General features: G+C 70.4%; 2 protein-coding genes across 2 annotated transcripts; one reads left to right on the top strand and one right to left on the bottom strand.

The window, feature by feature from the left end:
• Positions 1–1,221: 1,221 nt before the first annotated feature.
• PRSS57 (serine protease 57) lies at positions 1,222–2,930 on the top strand. Its single transcript, XM_068420591.1, has 5 exons — positions 1,222–1,291; positions 1,532–1,685; positions 1,906–2,050; positions 2,415–2,675; positions 2,751–2,930. The coding sequence occupies exons 1-5, from the start codon at positions 1,222–1,224 to the stop codon at positions 2,928–2,930; spliced, it is 810 nt and encodes a 269-aa protein (XP_068276692.1).
• Positions 2,931–6,196: 3,266 nt separating this feature from the next.
• On the bottom strand, positions 6,197–13,396 carry FSTL3 (follistatin like 3). The gene is made up of 5 exons (XM_068420621.1): positions 13,307–13,396; positions 10,478–10,663; positions 8,195–8,410; positions 6,475–6,702; positions 6,197–6,352 (listed from the first exon to the last, which is right to left on the bottom strand). The coding sequence occupies exons 1-5, from the start codon at positions 13,362–13,364 to the stop codon at positions 6,300–6,302; spliced, it is 741 nt and encodes a 246-aa protein (XP_068276722.1). The 5' UTR covers positions 13,365–13,396; the 3' UTR covers positions 6,197–6,299.
• Positions 13,397–21,520: the final 8,124 nt, after the last annotated feature.

The raw sequence follows: 21,520 nt of genomic DNA on the forward strand, positions 1-21,520 counted from the left end.
CGGGGCCGGCGGCCGCCGGCCGTCCCGGCGCTCAGGGCCCGGCGGGCGGCGGCATCCCCGGCGGGGCTGCGGGATGCGCAGGGATGGCGGGGCCGCGCCGGTGCCCCCGCCTCCCGCACAGCTCCGTCTGCCGGGCGCGGCCCGCCACTGCCGCCGCCCCTCACCCGGCCTCGGGGCGCGGCGCCCCCCGCCCGCCGGGGCTGCGGCTCCTTCTGGGGTGCGGGGGGGGGCCCAAAGCGGGTCCCGGCTGCGCGGTGCCCGGAGCGGGGGGCCGGGGGGGCTGCCAGCTCCTCGCCCCGGGCAGGACGGGCCCCCCCGCCCCGGGAGGGTCCCCACCGCGGCCAAAGGCCACCCCCATCGCTCCCACCGTGCCGGGGCCCCCGCGCCCCCGGGCCCGCAGCCCTGGCGGTGCAAGGGGCGACTGGGGAGGGGATGGAGCGGGGGGAGCCCGGGCTGCGCGTCCCCCCTCGCCGCTCCCCCGTTTCCCAACGCAACGGTCGCGTTGGGCAAACTGGCAACTGGCACAGGAAGCCCCGAGCCGGGCTCCGACCACGGCGCCGTTGGGAAACCTGCCCGCTGCCGGGGCAAGGGCTCCGCGCTCGGCCCCACGGCAAGCCTGGCCCCGCAGCGAGGGCCGCCCGGCAGCGGGGCCCCGTCCCCCACCCCGGATCACCCCGCAGCCCTTCTTGCACCCTGGGGGGCTGCAGACCGGGGCAGCAAACCCCCCCCCTGCCCGCAGCACCATCCCGGAGCCCGGCGGTCTCTGGAGGGGCCCAAAGACGATTCGGGGCCGAGCACAGCACAGTCCCCGTGCCACCCTCAGCAGCCAGGCTGCCGCCAGCCCCGCGGACGCTGCGGTGACCTGGGACGTGGCGGGGCCCTGCTGCTCCCACCTCCCTGCCGAGAGGAGAGGGGTTTCATCCTGACCTGCTCAAAGCGCGAGAGGGGTCGGGCTGGGTGGGGAAGCCGCTCTGCTTCACCCTTTCCCCCCAGACCCGCTCTCCTCCCTTCCGCCCGGCTCCGGGGGAAGCCACAACCCGGCATCTACCCCGACACAGGGTTGCACAGCCCGTGCCCCCACCCCACTGCAATTGCACAAGGCGGCAGCACCCAGAGAGGAGGAAGCAGGCGGGCGATGCCCGCCTCAGCCCCCGGGGGTATTTAAGCACCCCCACCCCGGGTGGCCCAGAGGAGGTGGCAGTGGCCCCGCTCTGCACCAGTATGGTCACGGCTGGGTTCTTCATCCTCAGCCTGGGAGGCGCCGTCCTGCTCCCGGTGCTGGCCCCAGCAGGTAACAGGAGAGCTGGGGCAGGGAGGGCTGCAGGGCTGGTCCCCACGGCCAGGCTGGGAGAGGGGGACCCTGGGCTGGAGCACTGCAGGGCAGGGGAGGCTTTGCCGGGCCACGCTCAGCCCTCCTCAGCTGGAGCTGATGCTCAGCCGCTCCCCAGCACCTGTGGGTAGTGCTGGGGTGCTTGGGACAAGACAGACACAGGCGAGAGCCAGTGACCACCTGCACCCACCCATCCACCAGGCGCCCAGGGGAGCTGGATCATCGGGGGGAAGGCGGTGGCTCCCCACTCCCGGCCCTTCGTGGCCTCCATCCAGATGGACGGGCAGCACGTCTGCGGGGGCTTCCTGGTGTGGCCCAAGTGGGTGATGACAGCAGCCCACTGCCTCATCCCCAGGTGAGCTGTGGCTCTGCACAGGGCTCACACCTCCCGTCCCCCCCCCGGACACAGCACAGCACCCCTCGAATGGATGCCCCCATCCCGGGGGTTACACAGTCCTGGAGCAGTCCCCCTCCCACCCACCGTGCCCTCCTCGAGCCCACCTCGCCACCCCCTTCTCCCCGTCCCCGCTCACCCCCGGCCGCGGCAGCACCCACTCAGGGCCCCTCTGCCGCAGGCGCAGCCCCTCGGTGCGGGTGGTGCTGGGCGCCCACAGGCTGGAGGAGCCCGAGGGGTCCCAGCAGGTCTTCAGCGTCACCGAGTCCATCGCCCACCCGCGCTACAGCCCCCGCTCCACGGACAACGACATCCGCCTGCTCAGGGTGAGGCCCGCGCGCCCCGGGCATCGTGGACCCGCTCGCCGGGCGGTCGTGGGCGTCTGCCGGCCGGGAGATGGGGTGCCCCACACCTCGTGGGGCGCAGGAGGGAGATGGGGTGCCCCACGCCTCGTGGGCAGCTCCCGCTGCTCCCGGGCTGCCAGTCTCTGGAGCAGACTGGGACCAGTGCAGAGGGGCTGGCAGGGGGGGGCCCAGCCCCTGAAGGGGGAAGGGCAGGGCTGGGGGGTCCACGCGAGCAGGGGGCTGGGGCAGGCATGTGCTGGGGTGCGGGTGGTCGGGGTCCCCAGGGGGAGCGGCTGGGGGCTCTGCCCCAGCACGAAACCACCCGCGCCCCCGGCTCCCCGCCCAGCTGAACAGGTCGGCCACGCTGAACGAGTACGTGAAGCGGATCCGCCTGCCCTCGCCCCATGTCGACCTGAAGCCCGGCACCGTCTGCTACGTGATGGGCTGGGGGGACACCTCCAACTACGGCGACCGGCCCACCGAGCTGATGGAGACTGGCACCACCATCGTCAAGCGGAGCCTGTGCCGGACGCTGTGGAGGGGCAAGGTCTCGCCCAACATGCTGTGCGGAGCCAGCCGCAACGCCACGCTGCAGGGCGTCTGCGCCGTGAGTGCCCCGAGCCCCCCAGCCACCCCCCTCCGGGGCACCCGCTGGGCTCCCTCCCACCCCTGTGCTTCGCAGGGCGACTCTGGGGGACCCCTCATCTTCAAGCAAAAGGTTTACGGCATCGTCTCATTCTCGGGGGAGAGATGTGGGGACCGCCGGTACCCCGACATCTACACCAAGATCTCCAACTACATCGACTGGGTGCATCGCACTGTGCGAGGGCCTGGCCACCAGAAGGGGCAGCCGGAGCCTTAGCGAGGGCTGGGGGTGGGAGGGGGTCCCGGGGGCAGATGGGGTGCGGGGAGGGGGGCCGAGGTTTGCCTTCCTCAATAAAACCTCGGTCCCAGACCTCTGTCCATTCTCCTTCCCCCTCCCCACCCTGCTCCCCCCTTACAGAGGGGCCACCGCCCCCGGCTCTGGGGCAGCAGGAGCTCCAGGGACCCTCACCCCCAGCCCAGCCCCTGCCCACCCTGATCCTGCCCCAGGGACACGATGGGGAGACCCAAACGGAGACGGAGACCCGCCTGCGCCGGGAGCCGGCAGAGCTGGCTGGGGTTCAGCCCCCTTCAGTCCCTGGTGGGCAGCCAGCCCCGGGGGGGCTGATCCTCCACCCCAACAGGGCTGGTTGTTCCCAGCTTTCCCCTCGCCTGTCCTTCCCTGCCCCACCACGACCCCTCTCTGGCCATCCCACCGCCCCCCTTTGTGCCAGACCCCGGCTCGTGCTGGGCTGCGGAGGATGGAGCAGGAGGTGCAGGGGAAGGAGGGAAGCACCAGCCTCAAGCCAGGCCCAGGCCCTGCCCCGGAGGAGCCGGGATCCAGGCGCTGCCCCACGGAGCATCCCCGGCAGCGCCCGAGCCGCCGTCCCGCCGGGGTGGGGCTCCCCGTCCCGTCCCACCCTGTCTCATCCCATCCCACCTCGTCTAGTCCCGTCCTGCCCCACACCGCACCCTCCCCACCGCGCCGCAGGACCCCCCAAACAGGGGAACCACAGACAGCCCCCGGGGGCAGATGGGCTCCCAGCCACCCCGCAGAGCCCGCGGGGATCCCACCGAGGGCCGTGCCCGCCGCCCCGGTGCGCTGGGGCCCGCAGGGAGCGGAGTGGCCGCGGGCGCAGGGCCCGGGAGCTGCCCAGGCACATGTGTGCCGAGCTGCTGCTGGGTCTCAGCTGGGCCGCGCACACGGCGTGCGGCTTTGCCCGGCGTCGTGGCCGTCTCCAGGGACGGACCCAGACATTCCCCGCTCCCGGTTGTTTGTTTTATCTGCAAATTGCCGGCACGCCGCGGCCGTGGGGCGCAGCCGCCCTCCCCGCCCGGGGGGGCCCGCAGGAGGCCGCGGCCGACCGCAGCATCCGGCACAGGCCACCTCGCTGCCCCCAGGGGCTCTGCCGGGCGGGACGAAGGCCAGGGCTAGGCCAGCGTGCCGAGGGGGCCCCAGAAGCCACCCTCACCCCTGCGGTCCCCGTGGGCCCTCCCTGGGGCACGCTGCCCCATCCCCTCCGGCCGCGATCCCGGCTCCCCGCTGCCGGGCTTTGCGCGGGGTCAGGGGGACACGGCCACGGGCATCGGTGGCCTCGGGGACAGCGGGGGACAGGCAGCAGATCGCTGCCAGCCTCCCCTGGCAGCGGGGCAGACCCCCCGGGACGCCGGGGCAGGGCCGCCAGCCTCGGGGCTCCCGCGCGCAGCCGGGGAGCCGGCGCCTGTCCCAGCCTGTCCCGGACCACCCGAGAGCCGGCGGGGAGGAGGCGCCTGACTCACGGCCGGGCTGGGGGAGCCGAAATCTCCCGCTCATCAGCTGCCACAGCCTGTGCCCGCGGGCCTAGCGTGGGGCATCGCGCCAGGCGCTTCGGGGGCAAACCCTGAGGCCGGGCGGAGGAGGAGGATGAGCTGCCCTGGGGAGGAAGGCGCTGCGGGGGGCTGCAGAGGAACCCAGGCCACACGCCCCCGCGGGGCCAGCGCCGGTGCCAGGGCAGCGAGTCCTGGGCAGGGGTCTGGCCACTCCCTCGCACCCATCCCCAAAGCGGGGGGCGCGGGGGCATCGCCGGGCTGGGCGGGCAGCGGGGGGGCTGCAGGGCAGCCGAGGGGACCCGGCGGCGGGTCCTGCCGAGCTGGGAGCGCCGGCGGCTGCCGGGGAAGCGTCGCACATCGGGACCCAATTAAGGGCAGGAATTGTTTTGTGAAATACCAAACCCTCGCGGCACGGCACGATATTGGGAACAGATTCACCCGCGGTGCCGTTGCTCTTCCCCGCTCTCCCCTTTCCTCCCGCTGCGGAGAGACTGGAAAAACCCCACCGAGCCGGAGCAGTCGCAGCCGGTGAGCGGGGCCGAGCCCCTGCCCCGGGTACCCCCGCATCCCCCTGCCACGACCCCCAGCCCGCAGCAAGGGGCGAGCAGCGGTGCTGCGGGTGGCACAGCCGCCTCCCGCGGCCCCAGAACCTGCTGAACAGACGGGGACCCGCGGCAGCGTTTATTCTTCTTTTAATTATAATCCAAATTGTAACACAGCCGTAAAATGCCCCTAACAAAACCGAACAGGAAATGTGTATGTTCCCACAGCGTCTGCCTGGGGAATCAGAATGCAATCATACAAAAATAGAAAATAGGGTATTTTTATATATATATAATATATATATATGATATTTATATAAAGGCAGTAGCTTCTCGGTGTCAGAGGTGAGATGGTATTTACAGAGGCGACAACATACAAAATGAGAGAATTAAAAATAAATACAGAGGGTGCAGACAGAGCAGGGGGTGCAGGAGGTGGGCTGGAGGGGGGCTGCACAGCTGGGGGGGAGCTGGGCTGGGGTCCTGGGAGGGCGGGAGCTCAGCACCGTCCTGGGGCACTGCACAGCCCTAGAAACACCTCCAGGGGTGCGGACCCCCCTCTCCCCCCGCAGCCCGGGCTACCTCCAAAGGGGTTTTGGCAGGGAGGGATGGAGGGGGCTCTGGGCAGGCTGCCCCCTCAGGCAATGGGCTTGGTGGGACCCCCCGGCCGGGGCTGCCAGGGTCTGCGGTGGGCAGCAATGCCCGGCTGCCAGCACACGGTGACTGCAAAGAGGGGCAGGAGCCTGGTCTGAACTAAAATCCGTTTTAACATACACATGCTAAAACTTTAGGAGAAATAACATACATACATATATATATATAAAAAATACATCTCTCTCTGTCTCCAACGTGCCGCAGCGCCGTGCTGCCCTTCCTGCCGCTGGCAGCCGGGGCTGAGCCCCTCCGGGGAAGGCGAAAGCGCAGATTCCCTCCAGCCCTCGAGGTCCCGGCCAGAAACGTCAGCAGAGTACCGAGAATTCGATCCAAAAATAAATAGCCCCAGGGCTGGCGGCCAAGGACGCGTGGGGGGGCCCCGCGCGCGGCAGCACGGACGCCCCCTCCGCCAGGCACCGGAGCATCCCCGGGGCGGCTCGGCCTCGCCCCGGCCGTGCGGGCTGCTGACGCCTTCCCCCCTGCTCCCTGGGCAGCAGGACCGAGAACGGGGCCCCCTGCGACTGCATAACATACACAGGTATAAATAAGGATCTTTTTATCTTAATAAATATCAGGTATATGGTTTGTACAATATACACATAATGCCCCTGTCTCCCGGGTCCGGCCCCGCGGCGAGGGAGGATTCACACGTAGTTCTCTTCCGCGTTGTCCGTCTCTGGGGAGAATTTGGCCGCAGCTGGAAACGACAGAGGAGAGAGGGAGGAGCGGTGAGGGGGTGCGAGGGGCGGGTGGGCGCCAGGGGTCCGGGCCCCGCTCCCCCCCGGGATGCCCCGCTCCCCCCCGGGATGCCCCGCTCACCCGAGCAGCTGCCGTAGTGGCGCACGCCGATGGAGCGGCCGCGGTGGCAGGTGGCCCGCCGGAGGTGGCACGCCGAGGGGTAGGTGACGTTGTTGTTGCCGCAGAGGGCGCGGTCCAGGCTGGTGGGCTCGGGGCAGGGAGCCGTCCGGCACATCACGCAGTGGGCGCTGCCCGTCTGGTCCACCACGCAGGTGTGGGTGCCGGGGCACACCACGCTGGAGCAGGACTCTGCGGGGAAGCACACGCGGCCACGGCTGAGCCAGGGACGGCCACCCTCCTCCTGCAGCTCCTCCGACCCCGGCGGGCAGCGGGATCGTCCCGGGGAAGCCGGGGCAGCTCGGGCCCCCGCCCGCCTCTAGCTACCGGGGGACGGAGTGGAGCCGGGGGCTGGAGGGGCCCGAGCTCCCCCATCGCCGCCACTCCCGAGGACGGGAGCTGGCAGGGGCCGACGTCCCGGGCGTGAGGGATCGCGTGGCCCCGCAGCCCCCGGGCACGGCCCCGGCCGGAGCCTCGCTGGGCGGGGGGAGCCAGCGTCCAGCTGCAGAGCACGAGAGCACGGGGCTGAGCCCAGCTCGGTGCGGTGGGACCCGGCTGGGCCAACGCAGGTGCCTTGGCAGGGGAGCAGCGGCCGCTCCGGCCAGGTTGGCAGCCGCCGCGCCGCACGCCCCGGCCAGAGGGGAAGGGCAGGGTCACCGCGGAGCCGGGCCAGCCCCGCCAGCGGGGACGCGCGGGGGCGGCGGGAGCCTGCGCGGGCAGGATCAGGCCCTGTGCACCCCCCATCCCACAGCAAGACCCCCGGGTCCGTGCAGGCCGATGGCCCCACAGCACAACCCCCCAGCGGGGGCACGGCCGGACCCGCAGCGCTCCCCGGGCACCGCGAGCCCTTCTCGACACCGTCCCTCCGCCTTCCTGCCTTTCCCTGTGGGACTGGACGGGGATTTGGCATCTGCAGCTCCCAACTCACATTCTCGCCCCATATTTCCCTGTGCAGCCCCGAGCTTGACAGGCAAAGCATTTCAGCAAGGAGGGCTGGCGAAAATAACCATAATAATCCTGACAGTTCTTGGCAGGGCCGGGAGGATTGCTGCTCTCTCCAACAAAACAACAAAAAAAGGGGCTCGATGTTTGTAAGTGACATTTCACGGACTGTAACTCCTCAGCCCGCGGCGAGGCCAAACCCCCGGCGCACTGACGGGCTGCGCCGGCGTCACGGGCGGCTCCGCTGCTGTGTCCCCACCGGGGCAGCCAGCGGCTGCCAGCCGGGCGGGTGCCAGCCCGGAGGGCGATGCCGAGGGACGTGACTTCCCTGCGGGCACCCGTCAGCGCAGGGCTGGCTGCGGAGCGATGTCCCCGCACCAGGCACAGCCCCGCGTCCCTGCGCCGGGACAGACCTGCCCTCCCTGGGCACAGCCAGGGCCGGGCACTGGGTACCGTGCTGGTGGGACGATGGCAGCAGCCGGGGCTCGGGGCAGGACGGCTCCTCACCGGGACACGCTGCCCATGGAGGGGGGAATGGGGGAGACCCGGCAGGACGCGGCAGCACCACACGGCAGCGCGACCCTTCCCCTCTGCACCAGAGCGGCTCGTGGTGCCCAGGAGAGCCGGCGAGCGAACTGCTGCTCGTCCCTTTCCACGCAGGCACAGCTCGGACAGGTCCCATGAGAGCCGCAGGGGATGGGATGGGGAGGGGATGAGATGGTGGGGGCACGACGGGACCTACTTTTGCATTTGCCCTGGTACATGACTTCGAGGTCGGGGTGGTCTCTGCACTTGGCCGTCAGCAGGTCGCACTCGTCCCGGTACGTGTAGCCGTCGGAGCCGCAGACCTGCAGCTTGCGGGGCAGGCTGGAGCAGTCCGGGGCGCAGGCGCACTGGGGCCGCCCGTGCTTCATCTTGCAGACCTTGTCGGGGCCGCACACCACCCCCTCGCAGCTCTCTGGGGACAGAGCGGAGCAGCACGTGAGGGAAGGGTCCGTCCCGCCCAGCCCGGCCCCACGGCACCGACCAGCACCAGCCCCGGGGGTCCCGAGCCCCCCGCAGGGTCACACCGCGCACGAGCTGCCCCGAGCAGCATCTGGATCTGCTCAGCCCCGAGGAGCAGGTCGTTGGCCGCGGCCCCGCGCGCTCCGCCAGCGCCGGCCCCAGCCCTCCGCTCCGCACCGGCGAACGCATTTCTGTGGAGTTATTTTTTGGAAGGAGACGTCGCTTTTTCTTGTGCAATGGAAAAAATCTCTCTCTCGGCGAGGCCCCCGCTCCTCCCGAAGGAGCCGGGCTCTGCGAGTCGCCCGGGCGATGGGGGACGCGGCTCCCGCAGACAATGCCCGGCCCTGTTCCGCTCGGGGCCTCCGTGACTTGAACGCGAGAGCGGGACGCAGCAGCGGGCGCGGAGCCCCAGACAGGGGACAGCTTTGTCCCCCGGGGCCGTGCCCACGCCGGCGGGGATGGAGAGGGGCCCCGAACCAGGCGCCGGAGCCTCCGCGGGGAGAGGCAGAGGGGTCAGCGCCCAGAGCAGGGCAGCGACGGGGGCTGCGGCTGGGGCAGCTGGAAGCCCCTTCCCCGCCCTGAAGCGCCCACAGCCCTCGCCCCAAAGGGACCCTTCGCCCCCGGGGACACGGGCGGTGCTGGGAGCTGGGGCTGCCCCCGGGGCAGGACTGGGAAACGTCCCAAGCCGGGGATTCACCCCCCAGCAGGAGGGACCCCGCAGACAGGGTGTGTGCGGGGAGGTGGAGGGGGATTTCCCTGGGGAGAGGGGTTCCGTGGGGAGACAGCGGGGAGGAGGAGGAGGAGGAGGAGGAGGAGGAGGAGGAGGAGGAGGAGGAGGAGGAGGAAGGGGAATTCCCTGTCTGCTTGGCCCCGCTCTCCCCCGGGGAAATTCCCTGGTGGGAGGCAGTTTCCCAGTTCACTCCCTGATCTCCACAGCTGGGGCTGGCCGAGGGCCGGCAGGCTGAGACCCCAGGAGAGGGGCACGGCCCCGCGCCCAGGGGCTGCTGGAGCAAGCGGGACCCTCGTCGCCCTCCGCTCCGGGACGTTGTCACTGGCACAGCGGGGTCTGGACTGCTTAACGGAGGGGGCTGGACCACGTGCCCATGACCCTGACCGTGCTGCTGGCACCCGCCAAGCGGGGCCAGCCCAGCCGAGCCCGTGGTGGGAGACGGGGCAGAAAGACGGGGCCAGGATCTCACCCGGGCTCCGGCTGGCACAGGGTGCGACCCCGAGCCGTGCCGTGCCGAGGAGCAGCGGGGTGATGTGGGGGGGGGTGCAGAGGGGCTGGGAGAAGCAGTTTTGTTAAGAGCCTTTTCCCCCCTTTAGCAAGTAACGACGTGACCTTGGGAAGACCCGCTCGTGCCTCCTGCGGTCAGCAGGTCCTCGGGCAGCTCTCACACGGCCACGCAAGTGCGGCTGGGGGATCCGCGCCTCTGGCGCACGCCAAAACATCTGGCGGGGCTGGAACTCACAGCTGGAGAGTTTCCACTTCTGGAACTGCCCGTTACATAAAGCCATTTCACACACACGCTGGGAGGAGGCGGGGGGAGCAGAGGGGAAGAAATCGATCTCTTTTCCTTAAAAAAAAACCTCAAGAAGTTTCCCTGTGAGCGGGGCTGGCGAGGGCAGGGGCGGGAGGCCCCAGCCACGGCGGAGTTAACCGGGACCGGGGAGCCCCAGCGCGGCTCCTCGCACTCGGGCTGCCCAGCCAAGGCCCGGGTCACGCAGAGCGGGATACGAAAACACACACGAAACGAGTGCTGCCAGGGGATGGGGCTGCCCGGGAGCCCTGGCCCCACAGCGGCATCGTCCCGGGGTCGCCGGGGTCCCTGTGCCATCCCAGACAGCCCAGGAGGGCACTGGCGAGCCCTGCGGGGCGAGGGGCAGCCCAGCCCTGTGGCCACCGCCTCACCCGGAGCTGCAGGCTCCGGGCACCGTCCCCGGGGGACTCTGGGCACCGTCCCCTCCCCGAGCAGGGCCCAGCCCCGCTGCAGCCCACTCGCCCTGCGGCCGCGCTCACCTTTGCAGGGGTGGCAGGTCACCAGCCCCAGGAAGCCCAGCAGGCTGATCTTGTTGCCTGGGTAGGTGTAATTAGACCAAGCCACGTCCACGTTGCCGTTGGCACAGCATTCCTCCCACGTCACGTCTGTCTTCAGGATCATGGTGCACTTGGCCTCCTTCCCCTGCTGCAGCCAGCAGATCCCACCTGCGGGGAGGGCAGAGGGTGAGGGGTCCCCGCGACGCCGGGCCACCGCGCGAAGGGCGGCGAGACCCCGGCCACGGCCGGGCCACCCCGGGGCAGAGGCGTGGGGACCGCAGTGGTGCCCGGGAAGGGTCAGCACGGGACGAACTGGGGAACCTAAAGAGGGTCCGTGCTGGCGCCCACCTCTCCTGAGGCACAAGGGCTGCCCCGGAGTGGGTGTCCCCGTGGGCCCCAGCACGGTGTGACAGCTCTGTGCCCACACGGCCGCCCCGACGTCCCAACAGCCCGGCTCCAAACCCAGCACCGCGACCACAGGGACGCACCAGTTACCCCAGCGCTCACAACTGATGCACTGGGAGATGCCCAGCAGCGAGCCAGGGCGTGGGCTTGCACCGTACCCCCCGCCCTGCCCGACCCCACGGAGGGGACACCCAAAGCGGGGCCGACGGGCGCCTGTGCTGCGAGGGCCGGACCCCTGGCAGGCGCCAGCGGCCCCACAGAGGGATGGGGACTGTCCCCACGGCGCGGGGGCCCGACCCCCACGGCCTCTGCGAGGAGCGGCCGAGCCGGCGGCTGGAGAACGGGCACTTGACGCAGCCCTTGGGCCGGGGCCAGCCCCGCGGCATCGGGGCTGACTCAAAAGCCTGTTTGTTCCTTCACCCCACGAACGAATCAGTTATAATTTTTTTTTTTTTTGTGAGTGATTCCTCTGCAATTTCCGCCTCTGCGAACCAGCCTCTTGTGACGCTTATTTGGGTTTACGCTCTCATCAGCTGCGCTGGAGGTTTGTTAAACGGCAAAAGATGTGAGGGAGGGACGGGGGGGGGATGGATCCTGCCGGTGTCGGGCTGGAGTCGCTCCCCTCCAAAGCAGGGATTCACCCTGCTCCCGAGCGGAGCCAGCACCCGCCTCGGACCCCCGGTGTGTGCCATGCGTGTGTGTGGCCCCGCGCACCCAATTTTGGTTCAGCCAAAAGCACGTGGGGACTCCTGGCCCGGCTGTGGCCACCGACAGCTCCGTGGGGTGGCCACGAACGGAGCGAACCCTGGGGCTGCGGGAACCAGCGACCCGGGCACCCCGGGAGCATCCGCCGGGCCCACACGCCTCTGAACGGTGGGTTCATCCCCCGGGGGTTTGTCTAATCGCTCTTTCAAGCCCATTTTTCCTTTACAACACCCCGTGGCCCCTATTCCCCGCGGCACCAACCTCCCCGGGAGCCGTGCGCTGGCTTTGGGCCGCGCTCACCCCGCAACTGCCGCCACGTGCAGCACGATCCCACCCGCAACGGGACGGACCCCCACTCCCCCACCCACACGTCCAGGGTGCACCCCGGGCCAGCAGCAGTGGGGCACACACCGGCTCCCGAGCCGCGCTGGGGCACGGGGATGCCAACACGGGACGTGGCTCAGGCCGGGGGACGGGGGCCACTCGCCCCGTGAGCGGAGCTGGGGGGCTGCGGGCCGGAGAGGCTGGCACGGGGCTCTTGGGGTGCCCCGTCCTCGGCTGGAGGACCCGGGCTCTGGCCGGGGGGACGCAGCGTGTCCCTGCCCAGGGTCTTCCAGCACTTGTGCTTAACCCTGCGAAGCAGCAAGTGGGAATCCCGCGGGCTGGGGCAATGCCAGATGTGACCCCGGGGCCGCAGCAGCACGAGGGGCCTCGCGGGAGCCTCCCCCGTCCCTCGGGGCACCCTGACCTGCCGCTACCCGGGAGCGCAGCCCCTGCCCACGCTGGCAGGGATGATGGAGACGAACAGGACCGTGCGAGGGAACACGGAAACTCCAGCGCTGCTGCGGGAGAGCTGACGCTGGCAGCAGCGGCCACGGCTCCGCGGTGCTGGGCAGGGTTGCGGGAGCCCCGGGCCGGGGTCCCGGCTGGCTCCCTGCGAGGAAACAGCTCCCGAAGAGGTCGGACACCTCCCAGCGCCCACGAGAGCTGCCAGCACCGGCAGCCGAACCGGGAGGGGTCCGAGCTCCAGACTCCACACCCAGATCGTGAACCCGCCGCCGTCCCCAGCTCTCCCCACCCGGCTCACGCAGCCCCAGGGCGCAGCCCTCCTGCCCCACCCCCGGGCACAGGGACACCCGCCCGGGCAGCCGTCCTGGGAGCAACGCGGGGCCAGCCAGGCTGTTGCCCCGGTCGCCCCCGTCCCAGGGCACCCGGGGGTGCGGGATGCCAGGGTCGGGCACCGGCACCCCCACGACACGGGACACGGCAGCGGGGCCGTGCGGGACCACGGGCACTCGCTGCGGCAGCCCCGGGACCGAGCCTGACGGAGGCGGCTGCCTCCGGGGGGGGACAGCTGGGGGACAGGGGCCACCCGAGCGGCACCGCCGGGCACCGGGCACCGCTCCGCCACCCGGGGGCCTCCCGGTGAAACGGGTTTCTGCCGCCGAGAGCCCAGCCCGCTGCCCGCACCCGGCCGGGGCGGCGGCTGCCGGGAGGGACCGGGGCGGGGGGACAGCGGCGTCTGGGGGGGGCAGCCCGGTAACGGCGCCGGGACCCCGGGCCGGGCCGCCCCGAGCACCTGCCGGAGCACCGGGACGGGGCGCGGCGGCACCGACGGCCCGGGGCGGCGGGCGGAGCGGGCGGAGCGGCGGCCCGGGGGGGTCCCCCCCGCCCCGCCGGGACCCCCCGGGCGGCACTTACCGTGCGCGGCGGCGGGGCTGCAGAGGGCGAGCAGGAGGAGCGCCAGCCGCAGCGGCATGGCGGGGCCGGGACGGGCCGGGACGCTCCGGCGACCTGTTGCCTGTGGGGCGGCGGCGGGGCCGGCGGCCCTATAAAGCGGCGGGGCGGCGTGAATCACCGGGCGGGGCGGCGGGGGACCGGGGGCGGGGGCAGCGCGGGGTGGGAGGGGGTGCAAGTGGGGGGGAGCGGGGGGTGAGGGTGGGTATTGGGGTGCCGGGGGGCGGCAGCGAGGGTGCTCGGCACCGGCTGCGGGTGCCGGGGGGTGCCCGTGTCCCCCCGCCCCGCAGCGGGGCTGCACCGGGATGGGGGGGTTGGGGGGGCAGAGCCCCGCAGCGCAGAGGGGGCCGGGGCAGGGGGAGCCCGAGGCGCGGGGGCCGGGGGCTGCCCGGAGCAGCCCGACCCCGGCCCTGCCGCACGCCGCTCCCTCCCCACGCACCCATCCTCGCATGAACCCTGTCTGCCGCCTCCACCCTCCTCCTCCTCCCACGGCAGCCCCGTCTGGCAGCGGTTACGGTAAGGTCTGTGTCATGGGGCTCCTTTCATCTCCGCTCCCTCAACACCCGCGCGGCTCCGCTGGCAGCCCGGCAGCCCCCGCCCCGCGCGTGGGGAAACTGAGGCATCGCTGGGCCCCGCTGCCTTGGGCTGCGCGAGCCCGCGTCTGGGCGAGGAGGGGAAGGAGAAGAGCTGGGGGACGTGCCCCCCATGGCACACACTGTCACTGGCCTCCCCACACATCCCCATTGCCGCTGGGGCCGCTCCTGGCCCAGCCTGGGCTGGGGAACCGCGGCGGTGCCAGCGCTGCCAGGCTCCGGGGGGGTCCCAGCAGGATGGGGCAGGCAGGGGGTCGCAGGCTGCGGGGAGCCCAGGGTAAGGCGGCTCTGGCTCCCCGACATCGCCCGGCCCCCTCCCTGCTCTGTGTCACCGCACAGAGATCACCCGCCCGTCTGCAAGGGGGGTCGGGGTGCAGTCGGGCCCCCCGTCCGTCCCCCCGCGCCCCGGGCAGAGCGCTGGGGACACAGGGCTCTGCGCCTGTCCCTGCTTCTCCCGCTGCAGCCCAGGGCCCTTCTCCAGCCCCAAGAACTTCTGTGTCCGGCCACGCAGCTGAGGAACGTTTCACCCTTCGCGCTGGCCTCAGCTGAGGTCATGTTTTCGGCAGAGCTGAGCCGGGCTCTCTCAGAAGCGGGGCCCCGGCCAGAGGCCCCGGGGGACCCTGCACCACCCCTCCGGCCCGGCAGCAGCCTCCTCGCTCCGAGCCGGTGCCAGCAGAGCGTGAGCAGCTCGGTTTGGCGCGGGATGGGGCTGGATGCAGCTTCTGTCCGGTGAGACACGGAGCTGCCCGGGTCCATGGCCGGGGGGAGCGGGGTGCGATGCAAGCAGCCAGCGCAGGCAGAGCAGTTGTGTCCGCTGGCACCAGCATGTCCCTGTCCCTCCCTGCGTCCTAAGGACAAGTCCCAGGGAAGGGCAGGGGGCTGGCCCTCCACCAAGCCGGATCTTCCCCCTCTTCACCCATACAGCCCCTTGCAGCCCCAGGGAGGGGACGGGAACGGGGACGGCTGGGGTTTTAACCTGGGTGGCATCGGTGTAAACAGCTGGGCTCTGGTGGAGGAGCCCCGGGGCCCTGCAGTGCCACCGTACCTGGGGACAGCGTGTGTACGGGGCAGGGAGCCCGCCGCGAGGGGTCTGCTGTGCTGGGGAGGAAGGACGGGGCTGTGCGGGCTCCTGGGGTGCCGCTGGCCCCACGGCAGGCAGCGCTGCGCCTGTCCCTGTCCCCATCGCCGCCCCGGCCGGCGTGACCCCGGGCTCGCTCTGCGGCCTCGGAGCAATTGCCCATGTAAGGGCAGCGGGACGGGGAGGCAAATCCCCGAGCGGGACCTCGGCGAGCGGGCGGGCGGTGATGCACTCGCTCACATGCTCCGGGATGCGAGAGCAGCGCGCGGAGGCCGGGAAGGGATTTTCCCTGGCTGGGAGCAGCGTTGCACAACGGCCGGCTCGGCAGGGAAGGGGTCGGCGCTCGCTCCGGAGCAGCAGGCGCTGCCGCATCTGGAAGGGAGCAGCCGGGCTCCCGCTCCGCCTGACGTGGGGCAGGAGGAGCCTGGGGGCCGGGGGGAAGCCGGTCGGCTCCTTCCCCCGAGCCAGCGTAGCTCGATGTGGCCTTAGGCAGACCCGGCGGTGCTCGGGGGCTCGAGGCCGCCCTGCTCCCAGCAGAGCTGTGCCGGGGGCTCCGCTCGCCCCCGGCTCTGGCAGCCCTGGGAGGTGCCGTCCCGCCACGGGCAGGGATGTGACTTGCCCATGGTCGCGCCTCGGGCAGGGTCCAAGGCTGGTTCTCGAGCAGAGCTGGGAGCAGAACCCCACGGACCTGTCTGCCGCACGTGGGGTGATGCTGCCTCCCCGCTCCCCTCCGCTCCCTGGACCCCCCCAGCACCCGTGGGGCGAGGAGCCAGGCTGGGCACGGCCAAGGAGCCAGCCCTGCCTGCGGCACCCGGCAGGGATCGAAGGAGCCCACGGGCTGGGCAGGGGCTGGGGGCGGCGGGTGGAGCCGGAGCGGGGACAAAGGAGCCCTTTGGGCCGCAGTGAATGGCCGCCTCACATCTGACCTTTCCGTCTGGGCGCCGCATTGTGCGGGGCCGGAGCCGCCCCAGCCCCTCCGGGCCGCAGCACGATCCAGGCTGAGGTTCAAGAGCCAAACATCCTCCCCCCAAACCCTGGCTGCTCCGTCCCGAGCTGCTGGGCTCCTTTAAGGAATCTCGCCTCTCGCATCAGTTCAGGCTAATTAAACTCTGCTAAACCAATTAGAGCTGCAATTTGCAACAAGACATTCAATTGAGAAGTGTTTCTCGCAGAGCCCAGGGTCAGGGCGCAGGCAAAAGAGCAGAGGTTCGGCGCTGACGGCGCGGGTTTGCTGGCAGGCGTCGGTCAGGTCCCCGGGGGGTTTTTGGTCGCCGTTTCCCCTCGGAGCAAAGCGATCCCGGCCCCGTTACGCTCCCGGTGCCGCGGGACTCCCCAGTTAGTCCCATGCAAGCAGAGATGCTGCCGAACGCCCCAGCAGCACGGCGGGGAGCGGGGAGTGGGGCTGCCGGCCGGGGGTCCCGTAGCCCCAGGCGCTGCCCAAGCTCAGCCGTAACCGTGGGGCCATGGGAACCAGAAGCCTCCGGTGACGGGACCCGCGCTCGGTGCGGCGGGGCCGGCTCGAGATCAGCCGAGGGTCGGCACCAAAGCGCAGCGGGAACCCAGCAAGCAGGAGCCAGGCAAAGCTCAGCCCGAGCCATCCCCCTCCACGAGCGTCCCTCAGAGCACGTGTCAAGGCGCGAGCTGGAGGCACGGCCCCGGTGGGAGCTGCCCCTCGAGGTGTGGGGCTGCTGCCGGCGGCTCTGACCCTGTGGCTGGGTTTTCTCCACCATGTCCACGCGGCTCCAACCGGGTAAATCGGCGAGATGCTCATGGCTCACGGCGGCATCACCGGCGTTGGGGAGAGAGTGGCGGCGCGATCCGCACCGCGATGGCCCGGCCGGCCACACTCCACCCCCAGCGCTGACACGTAGCTTCGCCCCGCGCCCCGGGGCAGCAGCGTCACCGCTCTGTGCCTCAGTTTCCCCATCTGCTGTGGCGAGATAATACTCCTCTGCTTGATCCTGCTCTATCTCACAGGAAGGTTGCAGGGATTAGTTTGCTAATGTTCGCAAGGAGCTTTGAAGATGAAAAGCCGTCAGCGAATGCCAAGAAGCGCTGAGCTGGATTCTCCTCGCCGAGTAATCGTTTCATGTTGCTGGGACACTTCCACTGGTGCAGATGAGGGAGGGCAGGGCGGGAGAGCCTGCGTGCGGGGAGGGCAGCGGGGCGGGAGGCCCCAGACCTGCCCCTCCACACCCGGTCACCCGGCCTGTTCCACTCCCCACCAAACCCGGGTCCCTCCCGCTGACACCCTCCTGCCGCCCCGGCTGCGCCCGGCGAGCACCGGACCCGGGAGCCGGCCGTGGGGCCTGCGAGGCGGCTTCACCCCCGCGCCGGGCTGGCGGCCCCGGCTCCTGACGCAGCATCACCCGGGCGGTTAAAAACACCCGTGTACGGGCAGAGGGGACAGGGCTGAGCCACCTCCATCCTCCAGGAAGCCGCCGGGGCAGCCGCGACGACAACGCCGTGAGCAAACAGTGTCCTTCATCCCACGGGGCCGAGGAGGAGGATGCTCCGAGCGTCCGTGGGGAAGCTGCAGCAGGAACCCGCCCTGTGCCCAGCACCTCGTGGGGAGCCCGGGGCCGGCCCCGCTCAGCCCTGCTCCCTGCGACCGTCCCAGCAGCAGCGGCAGCGGCTGCCCGGTCTCCGTCTGGCTCCACCACGCGTGACACACTGCTCTGAGTAACTTTCACGGGCACGCCGTGTAAACAAGGCGTGCGTCAGCGGCCGGGCCGGCCGTGCGGTTTCCCCAGTGTAAACGCTTCCTCTGCCGCGGTGGGAGGAAGGACCAAACCGAGCCTCGAGGGAAGAGCTGGCAGCGCCAAAAAATGTAACGAGATCGTGTGGGGCTGAACCGGGTCTGGAGGAGCTGGGAGCCGGTCAAACCTCCCGGGTCACCACGGCCTCCGTGGCTCCTCGGACGAGGGTGCCGGGGCTGACGGACACCAGAGCACGGGCCTGGGGCTCCCACGGGAGGCTGCGGCATCCCAGCCCCGCCAGCCCGGGTCACCCCGGCCCCGCCAGCCCGGCAGCACCGTGGGACCCCGGTCCCGGCTCTCAGCGAAGGGCAGAGCCGTGTCCCCACAGAGCCCCTGTCCGCCCCCTCAGCCCTCGTCAGAGGAGAAGCTTCACTGCTTACACAGGCCAGGCTCGCGTTTAGTAGAAAAGCGAAACATCTTTTTCACATTAAAATTTCCCTTGAAAAACAATGGTTTGAATCAAGCGTAAGAAAAGCAAAGAATCCAAAAAGCAAAAGGGCGATTTTTGGTGGAGACTGAAAGCAGCCTCTGAGCCCCTGAACTTCCCCCGAGTCCCTGAACTTCTCCCGAGTCCCTGAACTTCTCCCAAGCCCCTGAACTTCCCCAGAGCCCCTGAACGTCTCCCGCGGCTGCCCCCCGGGGCAGGTGGGCTCCCCGCCAGGATGGGCACAGCTAGTGCCACAGGACCCCAGGCCCGGGGGATCGGAGCCGCACGGGGAGCCCCGTCCTCGCCACCCCACACCGGGAGGCCTGGGGGATGCTCAGGGTTACCCGGAGCTGCCGGGGCGGGATCGGCCCCGCAGCTGGAGGTGCAGGGCTCGGGGAGGCGAGGCGGGGGCTGTAAATCTCCTGATCTGTCTGCGAGTGAATTCAAAGGGAGCCCGATTCAAATCCGCCGTGACACGACTGGCTCGGGGCTGGCAGACGATCCCCGCAGTGTTTGTAACAAATCTCGCCGCTTTCCTTTGAGTGGCCTCCAATTTATTAATTAAAATAGGCAATTATATGTAATGTGGGGTGGAGGGGAGCGGGGAGACCAGCTGCACCAGTTATTCTCACTTGGCAGGAACCATCCTGGAAAGCTGCTCCAGCCCCAGGAGGTGCCTGTGCTTCGAGGCAGAGCTGGGATGGAGCCCGCGCCCGGAGCCGCCCCCGGACCCCTGCCTCGCACAGGGACCAGGCAGCCACGGGCTTTACCTACAGCCACCGCTTTATTTATTTAAGTGCAGGGCCCAGAGGCCACAACCCTTTAAAAAATCACTTGCTCGAGTCACCGGCGCTCGGCAGCAGAGGTGGAAGCTGCACCCGAAGGCGCCGGGATCTGCCAAAAGCGCCAGCTCCCCCGGCCCCGCGGGGCAGGAGCATGCAGGGGGCTGGAAGGGGAAGCCAGGTCCTTTTTTGTGTCGCCATGCATCCCTCCACGCTCATCGGTGGGAAACACCAGGAGCCCGAGAGCCCGGGCTCGGCAGAGCACCGTGAGCGCGGTGCTGGCGGAGGGGGAGTGCCATCAGCCACGTGGTGCCACGGCTGCGGCGGCCACCCCTGCAAACGGGCAGGATTCACCTCGGTGCTCCCCGCGGGACGTGCTGGCGTGGGGCCAGCCCCGGTGATGGGCTCCTCTGCCCCACGCTGACCACGGGGGTGCGATGGGAACCGGTGCCACGGGGCGAGCGTGGCCGTGCGGCGCGTTGGCTCCCACCGAGACCGCGCGCTCGCGGCACGTGCACGCACACGCACGCACACGCCTGCGCCGGAGCCCGCCGGCGGCTGCACCGCCGCAGCCCGCGGCTGCCCCCCGCCAGCGCCTGGCACGGTGGCACCGTCTGAATTAAGTAACGTCTCGGGACGTGAGCTCATCGCCAACACCCACAGCCTGGGCGATGCGAGTGGCAGCACCGGGTGCTGCAGCCCTCAACTAACCTCCACCACACCCGCACGGGCTGCTGAGAGCGTGCCCTGCCCCGGGGCCGGCGGGCATCATGGCACGGGGGACCACGACACGGGGCACCACAGCACGGGGTGGCTGCCACGTGGCATCTGCCACTCCCCTCCTCCTGACACCGACATGGTCCAGGGCGGCACCGGGGTTTTTTCGCCTTTCCTGCAGAGCCCCGGTGCCGCCCTGGCCGGACTCCACGCCGAGCCCCGGCTGGCCGGGGGACGCCAGCCCCACGCCGCCTCTGCTCCCAAGCTCTGCAGATTTTGTGGCGAAGGCCGATGCACCCGTGGGTTCCTGCGAGCTCCGCTCAGGGATGGCAGAGGGGCACACGTCCCCCTCCACAGCACAGCACGGGTGGGATCGCGACCCAGAGCTGCCGGAGGAGCCTCCTGTCCCACCCCGTCCCCTCGGACAACGCCAGGCCCTGGGTATTTTCCGCTGTCCTTGGCCAAAGCCCACACAGGGACGGCTGCTCTGCCCGCCGGCTGCCTGGGAGCAGGCTCTGCCTAACGATGAATCGAAGCTCGTTCGGGAGGTGTCACCCCTTCGTCAGTCCTCGCCGAACAGGGTGCAGTTCGCTGCTTTCTGCAGCACCGTGGGAAAACCCTCCCGGCCGCCGGCTTCCCGCAGTGACTCAAATTTGCTCCTGACGGACCCGGCTCCCTCGGAGGCGGCGGGCAGGCAGGGGACAGCCGAGCCCAGGAACCCGAGTCCTGGGGTGTGCGGCCCCGCCAGAGCCGTGGCAGAGACGGGAAGCGTCTGCCCGGGCACCCTCGTGTCCCCGCGGGGAGGGATGCGGCCGGGGCCGAAGGCACGGCACGGGGCTGCCCGGGGGCAGCGGGAGCCTCAAGAGAGGCTCTGGCGTGGGATCCCCTCTCCACTCTCAGCATGGGGGACACGAAGGGTTGAGAGGTGCCACGGGCCGAGCGCAGGAGGAGCTGCAGACGGAACAAGGAGCTTTCTGCCTGACCAGGCTGCCCGAGCCCGGGGACGAGGGGGTCCCGCAACAGAGGGTCCCTGCCCTGAGCCGCCGCTGCCTGCACAGACACATCCCAATTAGCCGAGGGGCTGGTGGGGTCTCCTTGCTGCGTGCTGGGGCGGCAGGCTGCCGGCCACGCTGCCCACCCTTATCTCCCCGTGCATTAATATCCGTTGCCGTTTGCATCCCAAAGAGTGTTGCCACGTTCAGCTGCCGCAGCTCCTGCGTCAGGGAATTCCAGAGGGACAAAGTCAGTGGAGCCGGATCCTTCCCTCCCCATCCCACAGGCACCCAGCACCCAGCGGATCAAGTGGCAACTTGTCCTCCGACCGTGAAACAGGGCAAGGAGAAACGCGTCCACGTCCTCAGCGTGGAAGGGAACAGCCCTCCGGGGCCTGAGATGCCCCGTCCCGGCCGCGGGCTCTGCGGGCAGCCGGGCTCCCTCCGGCTCGGGGCTCGGCCAACCGGGCGGGCTGGACCCACCTCCCGAGAGAAGGAGGTGCAGGACTCGGCAGCTGCTTCCCCAGGGGTTGTAAATAATCGCTAACGAGTCTTATCACCAGCCGGGATCATCAGCCCGCGACGGAACAGCCGCAGGTTCGTCCCGCAGCTGCCATTTCTGCACAGCGGCCAAACCCGGCACCCAGCCGCCACCCGCCCGGTTTGTGGCTCGCCCCCGGACCCCATCCAGGCGGGGGGTGCCTGCGGGGGCGCGTCCCCGGGCTTCGCTCCCCAGGGACCGCAGCTGCTCCCCAGATCCCTTCCCAGCACCCGCGACGTGCCGGAGCACCGAAACCCGGGCGGAAGATGCCACCTGCTGGAAGCGGGTC

Source organism: Nyctibius grandis, chromosome 31, assembly GCF_013368605.1.
Source record: "Nyctibius grandis isolate bNycGra1 chromosome 31, bNycGra1.pri, whole genome shotgun sequence".
NCBI classification, from domain to species: Eukaryota; Metazoa; Chordata; class Aves; order Nyctibiiformes; family Nyctibiidae; genus Nyctibius; species Nyctibius grandis.